The sequence below is a fragment of the Abramis brama genome (assembly GCF_963993115.1).
Source record: "Abramis brama genome assembly, chromosome: 21".
NCBI lineage: Eukaryota > Metazoa > Chordata > Actinopteri > Cypriniformes > Leuciscidae > Abramis > Abramis brama.
The window spans coordinates 17,750,591-17,761,021 of NC_139983.1; the positions used below are offsets into that span (position 1 = coordinate 17,750,591).

At 35.0% G+C, this 10,431-nt stretch overlaps 1 protein-coding gene across 1 annotated transcript in view; it reads right to left on the bottom strand.

The window, feature by feature from the left end:
- The window catches only part of atp6v1ba (ATPase, H+ transporting, lysosomal, V1 subunit B, member a), a 30,855-nt gene extending 26,319 nt beyond the window's left edge, over positions 1-4,536 (bottom strand). The window contains exon 1 of the mRNA XM_084096382.1: positions 4,315-4,536. Within this exon, the coding sequence (XP_083952508.1) occupies positions 4,315-4,423 (109 nt within the window). The 5' untranslated portion in view covers positions 4,424-4,536. The remainder of the gene's footprint in view (positions 1-4,314) is intronic.
- Between the last annotated feature and the right edge of the window lie 5,895 nt (positions 4,537-10,431).

Consider the following 10,431-nt stretch of genomic DNA (forward strand, 5'->3'; position numbering starts at 1 on the left):
TCACAGAAATACCATTACCGTGCTGAATGTCTTTTCAGCACATTTAAACGTCTATTCAGCATTAAAACAAAGCGAACAGACAGTCTGGGTTAATTGCTTTTGTTGCAAATGACGTGATTAAGACAAAAAAGGCCTTTACTTCCACAGAAAAGATGAATGCACTGTACGTTTACTTTGTTTGTTTGTTTCTTCAGGCATCTTAGAAATTTGACTGGGCATAAGAATGCTAATAAAGTATTTAAACACACCAGCCGACAAAAGTGTTAGGAAACAGAAAAATACATTAAAAAAGAAAAAAAAGAGCGTAATTGAATTGCAAATATTTGATATACTTTAAATCTGTATTCTCTACATACCAAACATTTGGTAACAAAATGGCAAAATACTTTCCGGCCGCTGCTCCCTTTCAATGGCCTCAATTTTAGTTTCTTTTTTTTAAATTTGAGATTTAAAAGTTTTAAACTTGAAGGTCTTTTCTCTGTGTTTTTCAGCCTTTTCTAAGGACAAAGCAGGACCAATCAGACCTGCGCTGACGGACACGGACCTCTTGACTGTGACGGCATATCAGGCGTTGCAAGGACTCATGGGTACAGATGTGTTTGCCTTCCCATCAGTCTTCATTGCCTTCAATCACAGCCCACTATCAGCATGCACTCTGCCACTGATGAGGCACAAAATGGTGCTGCTATCTGGCATGCCTACATTAGAGAGGCTTTTTTTAACAGTATGCTGGGGGGCGGATCAGATCGGGGGTCTTTACGCATGCAGCTTCTTTGGCTTTCAGAAGGGAAGGCTTCAATTCTTCCATTAAGTCATTTATTTTCTTCCTGGTTTGCTAAGAGGCTTTCAGCCTGAGCTTTCCTTTGACACTCTTAGAAAAAAATAAAACACACTACCTGTGCTCCTCTGTGAGGCAGTGTGTTTTTCGAGGTCTAAATTAATGAGATTTACACTGAATAACATCAATAATCCACATGAAGGGGAAAAAAAATGAGAGAAAGATGTCAGACGAGCTGTAATTTTTTGCAAGGTTCTCCATTAAAGGGGTAAACAAAATTAACCACTCAACTGCTGAAACATCACACACAAGAGTCAAATTATGTTATCGAAGAGATGCCGGTAACACATTATGACTGTGCGGAGTCATCTGATGTTTCAGCAGGTTGAATGCAGGATATTTTGAGGTTTCGAGAAAAATTGAGAGAACAAAATGTAGGCTATTATTTATAAGAAGAAAAAAAACAAAAACAACAACAAATCTACACTTACATATAAGAGATAGAACAGGAAAAAACCTTCAGAGTTCAGATCTTCTCAGCCTGAATGTTTGGCTCATAATGCCTACTTCCCCATAAGAGAAATATACACTTCCTCTGCAATTTTAAGCAGGACTAAATCACGAGAACACGAAAAAATCTTTTTTTAAGCAATTCATGAAAAAAAAAAATATTGATATAAATTAAAAAGTATCACAGTCTCTACTAAAATATCAAGCAGGACAACTGTTTTCAACATTAAAAATATTAAAAAATGTTTCTTGAGCACCAAATCAGAATATTAGAATGATTTCTGAAGGATCATGTGACACTGAAGACTGGAGTAATGATGCTGAAAATTCAGAGCTGTGCCACCACAGGAATAAATTACATTTTAACATACATTCAAATAGAAAACAGTTATTTTATTATTCAGTATTCCATACTGTTTTGCTGTATTTTTGATCAAATAAATGCAGCCTTGGTGAGCATGAGAGAATACTTTCAAAAACATTTTTTTTAAAAAATCACAGCAAGACCAAATTTTGTGAAAGCTAGTGTAAATGAACGACAAAAAAGGGGGAGGAAAATACACAATTTTGCAACTGGAATAAAAAAAAATATGTTCATCAAGTATACCTAAGCTCTACTTCCTCTATTTGACCAACTATTGCATCTCACTGGGTTTTCCATATCACTGCAAATGCCAGGTTCAAAACTGACCAAACAAATATACATGTTGCACTGCACAACATAAAATTAGATTGTATGTAGTGTATCCAGTGAACTTCTAAACATTGACAAAATACACTTTTAGCATATATTAAGACTTAAAATTGACAGTCTGAGAGGTCACACTAAAAATGTTGATGACTCATCCTGCATTACAGCACTTTGTCCAATCAAACACTCAAGAATGAGAATGCCCCTCCCCCTAATACCATCTAACACCAAATAGGAAAACAGGTGAACCCTTTAATATGTCACATTCAAACTTAATAGGAAATATGTCAACACATAATTGATAATTTCACAGGAAAGAAACTGTGCTTTTCATAGGGTTTTAAACAATTTCCGATGTGCTATTAGGTGTCGGCTGACAAGGCAAACAACTTGACAACAAAACTCTTGACAAGTAATGGAAATTACAAGAGTCAGACTGAGAGAGGCGTGTTAAAAATTCTATTTAAATAGACATGATGGAAAGGAATGAAAAGCACTCCTTAAAGGGATGGTTCGGAGTAAAATCAACCCATGGTCCTTTGCACCATGACCTTGAGCCAAACACCCCCCCAGAAGCTTGCCTGACGGTTCATGCTACTGCTAACCTGGACGTTGAGGTCACTTCCGTGGTTTGGGAAAAGCCCGTAAAAGTCCTGGCAGAAAGCGATGCATAAGGATGTAGTGTAACGCCCAGTTCCAAGAATACACTAACATTTTGTTGGTAGTACCAGTTTGCAACAATTATTAGTTAACACTAAGTTGTTAACACTTCGGAAAAAATAATAATTCGTCGTTACACTACATCCTTATGCATCGCTTTCTGACAGGACATTTATGTGCTTTTCCCAAACCACTGAAGTGACGTCGACGTCCGGTTTAGCAGTCGCATGAGCCGTCAGGCAAGTGTTATTTAAATAAACTCCTGATGTACTTACAAACTTTCCAGTGCATCGTTTTATGAGTACAGAAACTATTTCTACTACTGTAAGTTTGGTACCATTCCGGGCATTATTAGTGGGGTAATTTACAAGATACAACCTTGGATCCATTAGCGCCTGCACTAAGCCATCCGGCTGATATCTCTAAGCTCTTATTTTAATAATGTTCAACCAAGGTAAAAAAGGCTTCTAGGGGGTGTTTGGCTCGAGGTCATGGTCCAAAGGACCCTAGGTTGATTTTACTCCGAACCATCCCTTTAATTTAATAAAACAGCAGCAGCAGATTCAAAGATGGATCTGAACCAGTATCACATACCACTGTAAAATTAAGAGCCCGGCAAACAAACACTTTCTGATGTATAACTGTTAATTAACTTCCAAACAGAATCATTATGAAAAACACTATTCTGCGACCTGGCAGATGGAATATACTGACCAGATGAACAGATATTCCAGATGACCACAATGCAGAAAAGAAAACTATCACTGCAGCATTTGAATTAAAAGATTATAAACAATTATTTAAAATATAACAATATGTTACTATCCACTTCAGTAACAAGATTTTAAATAAAAAACATGTGCAACTTTTCACATGATTTGTGTGGAGTCACATGATTTGTGTGGAGCTGAAGGTTCCTCATTGCACATTATTCACCAGCTCAGCTGGGTGTCACGTGATCATGTCACATGAGAGGGATCATCACTCCATCTGTCTCTCTCATTGCATTACCTACTGCGTGAGAATCGAAAATAAATTCATAAAAAATGTCCGTTCCGATTACTAAATACATACCTAAACTGCATATTTATATTAATTCAGTCATAATATCAGTATGAAACTAATGAAGCTTAAGTCACTCATAGATGGAGCCTTAAAACACTTACATCTAGCATATTTAAATACCACCCCTAAGCAATCTATGACATAAAAGTACGGTTTATTGTAGTTTTTGGATGAAGATTCCAGATCAGATTAACCGTTATGGCAATAAATAACAAGCTTTAGCCCTGCTTGGCTGGCTAGCTAGCATGTTTACGCTTTCAAAGACACCAAAGGTTATCCACTTTCTTATTAAAATGAGCTTAAATAACACATTTAATTTGTCTATTTACACAATGGCCGTTCAAATTAGTAAAAAAAAAAAAAAGAAGCAAAAGTGATGAGCGATGTCATATGAACAGCTCGAGCTAGTTTTAGCACGACAGATGTGCTCTATTGACTCAAATCTGACATTTGGCAACACCAGCGGTAGATCAGCTCCGTCCTGGCGTTGTTTAACCTCTGATCAAACCCAATTCAGATTAAAGAGCAGTGCAGAGAACTAGACGAGAGAGAGAAACGCCAGATGTGTTGCTGCTGTTAGCTGTATGAATGAAATGTAAATGTCACTCACTCAGTCTGGGCTGGGAGATGTAGTTTCTGACTACGGCTTGCGCGTGCTGCCGTGCCGCTGCTTCAGGGCCGTTCAGATCAACGGGTCGATTAGCTAGTAATGTAGACATTGCTGTTATTTTTCTTAATTAAATTAAACTGTCTATGTGTAAACAGATCTACGCGGAGAGCGGATGAACAGACGGAGTCATATGACAGCGTGATCAGGAAGTAGCACTCGTGCACGCTCACGTAAAAGACGTGAGTTTTACGAGCGCGTGCATGAGTCAGCAAGAGTCAGCAAGAGTCAGGGTACAGTCAGTGCCGATGAATGGACAATTTCTACAGATTACACTTTGGTGTCCCATGATTTCTTTCTTTTTTTTTTTTTACACAGCCTTTTGACACAAATCCCCCGTTGTTATTTTTTGATGTTGTTGTGAGAACAATAATGATAGACTAGGCAATTATCTAACATAAAAATAACCTAACATGAAAAGTAGGCCTAGCTTAACATTTTAAGAGATGTAAGAGTTTTAGATTTTAAGGTAAAAATATAAAACATTAACAATTATTTGATAAAAGATTCACCCCCAATTGGCCCTTTTCCTATCTAGCATTGAATCACATAGTGGATATAATTTGACTTCCTGCATGGCACTGATGGAAAAAAGACTTTAATGCCAAAGTGAAAAGAAAAATTGATATATATATGTAGTTATCTAAAATAATTACAAATAATTTATTTCATAGGTAGGATTCAGTCATCGCTAGTGTAGTTATTTGGTTTAAGAAATCACATAAATATTAAAACCACACAGATTCAAGGCTGTAATCGCTGACAAAAGTGCATTTAAATACTAAATTAAAAGGGGATGAATATGTAGGGCAATGAATCTGTAATCAATTTTGACCAATGTGTAAAAGAAGAAATCACTTTGTCATAAATGAAAATTGTTCTGTTGATCAGTGTCAGAAAAGTCTTAATTAAATCCTGAGGTTCAATGTTGTAAAACAGTCAAACTTGGGTGAATACTTTTTATAGCCACTAAGTGAATTGAGAATGAATGAATCACGAAGCACCTTATTTTACTGAGGTGAAGGCCTTTCGTATGAAATTGCTGTGCATTGTTAATTAAGGCTTGAACATTGAAAAGTAGACGAGCAAAGGTTCTTAGTATTTTTTATATTAAACTGATTTGAAATGTTCTTACTGTATTCAGAACTTCATTGACATTACCATCCATTTACATATGTTGTGTTTTTATAAGTGAAACTCAGCCTTATAATTGTATAATCTTTGCACAAACATCCCTTTTGATTTACTATGCATGCGTTAATGAAAAATACATCTATACATTTTATAAGGAACACGCACACACACACACACACACACACACACACACATAAAATATGTGATATCTTGTTGTTGAGAAAACACAACTGGCAACTTCTTCATTGCTATAGTCAACAAGGTTTCTTATTTGCTCCAATAAATCTGACACAATAAATTACAACAGCATTCCAGAAGTACAAAGTGCCATTATATCCTTTCATGGAGATAATCAAAACAAACTAATGATGAGATCTAAGATTTTTAAGCGAAACGTGAATAATAAATTGTTATTTTTTTTGTGTGATGAATTACATTACCCATAATCCTAAAACAAGCTCCACCAATAGAACACTGTTACCATGGAAATGCAAATGGCAGCAAAAGAGCTCATCTAGAACCGCCCACTCCTAAGAAGCACTGTGAATGACATACTCAACTTTAAATCTATTGTTTTTATACTAATCATTATCATGAATTTTTTATTTGACATATTTAACATATTTTAGCACTTTGATTCGATTACATCATAATTTGCAGTGCTCCATGAAGCAAATAGTTCTTCCCTAAATTCTATCATTATTATTTCGCTTTGAATCAAAATGTGTAATTTGATTCATCTCAGAGCTGGTTGATTAGGTTTATGGAGAAAACAAATGAAAAAGTGGACGGTCACTATTATTCATAAAATATCTGCCTGTCATAGTGTGACTCACAGGTGCACGGCCTTGGTGGAAAAAGAGGGACACGTGTGCCATTATGAGGCTTTTGTCATACTTGTTCATCAAAAGCTGTATCAGTTTTTTAGAAGCACTTAAAACAATTCCTGGCTGGTAAAACCAATGGTCATAGTCATGATAATATGAAATCCAATTAGACTAAAAAAAGGTAACCATAACAACATAACTTTGTTTTAAAGATTATTTTATTTTAAATGCATGCTCACGCAACATCACTTTAAAACTATTCTATTTGAACTGATGTACAAAAATACAAAGCCTTATGAATCAAGTATTTTGAGACGTCGTTAAAGCTTTATCCTTTTTCATCCAGCTCTTTTATTCTGAGCACATTGGATCACATACAGTTACAATTCTTTCTATACTGAAACCTCACTCACTCCTGGAATCAATCATCTAATTATATAAAAGCATATGGAGCAGTTTATCAAGGTTACAAGTTTCTTTTAAGCTTTTCTGCATTTTCTTTTAAGACTCTTACATGTATATCTTTAAAAGGAGAAGTCACAAATAATGGACTTTCTCTCTATAGTGTCACTTTCAGGGACATATAGAGAGATCCAGCTGCCAATGCTTTCTATCAGTCTATCACTGTCTTTCCATTAAGGCTTCACAGTTTTAAACTACTTGAAAGTGCTTCAGACAGAATAACACCTAAAAGCAACTAAAGACCTCAACCTTTATATGGCAGGAAAAGAGAGAGTTATGGTCTCTATACTTTTGTATTCCAGAAATCTGGTTAGAAAGTTTTTCTAATCCCTAAAGCTCAAACTTTTAATAAAATAAATAAATAAATAAAAAACAGTGCGGATGCTCTGTAAGCAATCTACTTAAAGTAAAAATCTTCCAATTTTTTTTTATTTTTTAGTCAGGGATAATCTGAGTTTGTGTTATGTTTGGATGTGTTTAATAAGGCCGCTGCATTTAGATCCCTTTCTCATTATTGCAACCAATTTGTGACACATTCATTCACTGTAAACCCTAATGCTAAAATAATTAATTGGTTTGAGTAGGGTAAATTACACTAACATTAATTCAACTTAAATTAAACAAATTAGTTTATTATCTTTAATAAATAAAATTATATTTTATGAGTATATACAACTTTCTTTTGAGTTCACGAAAATGACACATTGTAAGTAATCTGAATTGTTTCAATGTTTTGAGTTTTATGAACTTTTTTCTTTTAATTTAGAAAAATTTAAATTATGTTTCCCAGCATTCTTTGCCATGACACTCAAATGGGAGAGTAAATGCTAAAATTAAGTGTTATATATAATGTTTTTTTGTGTGTGTGCAAGAATGTTAAGTGAGAGATTTAGTCATTTTAATGTTTTGCTATGCTATTAAGAAGAGTTTCTGTTATGTTTGGGATTTTTTTTTTGGGGGGGGGGTTTACCATCATGGTGACGAGTGGAGCGCATGAGCTTAGTTTGAGAACAGTTATGGTAAATTAATTATATTGCCTTACTCATTCAGCAATTGGTTCTCAAAGCATATTGTTACCAATTGCAAATTAGCATTTACTTAATTAGTAAGTTAAAACTTAAATAAATTTAGGTTGACATTACATGATAATTTTAAGTTAAAGATATGAAGCTTACTCAAATATTTCAAGTTAAGAGCAATTTAAATGTATGAGTACATAATACAAATCTGCCAGTTCTGCTTTCTTAAACTGTTTCTTAACTTAAAATGTTTGATGTAACTGATTACCTTACATTTTTTGAGTTTTGAAAACTTATTCGGGTTTGCCGAATGCATCTGTTTGACTTTCATTCATGCAATGAACTAATTTAATAACTGATGATCTTAACAAAGGAACTGAATCAACACTGAACTGACTTCAGCTGAATAACAGCAGAAATGCATCATTTGCTGCTTTGAAACAATCTGTATTGCATAAAACGCTATATAAATAAAGGTGACTTGGCTTGACTTTCTTCTGTGGGACATAAAAGAAGATATTTAGAAGAATTCTAAGAAAAACATTTGATGAGTAAATGATTTTAATGGGTGTATTAATGATCAGATTGTTTATAATCAACACAAAACAAATTTTTTTTACCCATTTTACTTATGAAATGTGATGTATTTCTGAGAAAAAATGTATCGCTTTTGTGATGTATTTCTGTGTGTGTGTGTGTGTGTATGTGGTCCAGGTAAACCCTATGTTATGAGGACAAAATTCCCCCACAAATTTTTTTTTTTGGTCCCCATGAGGAAAACAGCTTATAAATCAGACTAAATTATGTTTTTTGAAAATGTAAAAATGCAAAAAAAAAACAAAAAACAATTCTGTAATGGGCAGGTTAGGGTTAGGGGATCGAATATACAGTTTGTACAGTATAATAATCATTATGTCTACAGAAAGCCCCCATAAAAAAATGAAACACAACATGTGTGTGTTGATGAAACTTTTTTCTGTCATTCAAAATAAGACCAAAAATTTGCATTAAAAACTAAAAATGGGGTCCATTTTCACTTATTTTCCTTTTTTTTCATGAGGGTCAATTCAAGGAAAGTTTTACTTTTGTGGAATCCATTTGGATCTTCATCTGCATGTGTAACTTTCCACTCAACTATTATTACCGTATCACTCCTCCTTACTGACAGCTACACTAGATGTTTGAACACACTCTTCAGACACTTATCTGATTTTCATTCTCCCACTGAATTCGTCTCTCTCTACATCCAGCAAGTACAATAGGTCCAAAACTCAAATCTAATGTTTGAGATTTGAACCTCTGCCCTAACACACACACACACACACACACAAACAAACACACACAGACACAGACACACACACACACACACACTCACACGCACGCAAACACACACACACGCAAACACACCCATACTGGATATGAGTATACACACATACACACTCTCCAGTGTGAAACATGTTGGCAGGGAAAAGCACTAGAGTTTGGAGTGGGTGGTGTTGCGGTGGTGATGCTGCCGTTTGTGAAGTCTCTTGAGAGTCAATCCAAATGTTTCAGACAGAATGCAAAAAATAGCAAATTAATGCCCCTGAAGTGTACCCACCCACTGGAGTCGTGCCCTCGCTTAAAATACATCATCTGTTTCACAATCCGTCCACACACACAAAAAAACCCCCATCAAGTCTTTGTGGTGCAGTTTGGTCCAGGTGGAGGGAGGTTGGATTGTTGATGTATTTATTATTGTTCGTTTGAAGCGACCTTGCTCTATGTGAACGCAAATTGAATCAAAACGCTGTGGGAAACAAATCCTCTGCTAGTATACAATTGTGCTATTGTTAAAAAAACAAGTGAATTTTAATTGCATCAAATATTACACAACAATGCGAAAACATTATGAAATGGGCTATTTTGGTGTAGTGCCACTCACACGGCCCAACCAAAGCGATTTGGCTCTCCAACGCCTCAATGAGATGCTTGTTGCTTCTAATGTGGCGATTAATGGTGTTTATACTGTGAGATTTGATGACAACATCTGTATTTAATCTACCACAGCAGGGGCCATCACTGATTATTATCGTTTCGAGACGTCTGCTGATGTGTCAGATATGTACTAATAGGCTTAGTGATACGCCACCTAGTCAGCAGGTTTCTGTCATAAACCGCCATACGCATCTCTATAGGCAGTTAATCAGTAAATGAGCTACATTCACAACCCATTTTATTTATAAAATGTGAAGCGTTTCTGAGCAAGGATGATGCTTAGAGGATGGAACTTGATTTTATTGTTTTAGTTCAATTTTAATATTTTGTGTTTATTATATTTGATTGAATCGTGAAAAGTGGGTTGAAAAATAAAGGACTCAATTATGTCAGCATATTGGAAATTTGTTTCAGAGGCGGAGTGTGTTGATGAAGTATTTTTGTCTTTCATTTCAAAACAAGACCAGACATTTGCATTCAAAACTATAGGGTCAATTTTAATTTTTCACGAAATCCATTTCAAGGAAAGTTTTACTTTTGTAAAATCAGTTTCAAAGCTCAAAATCCGTTATTACTTTATGTAACTATTATTTGCCTCCGATTATTCATCATCAGAAGATAGATATCTGAAAGTGTTTTCT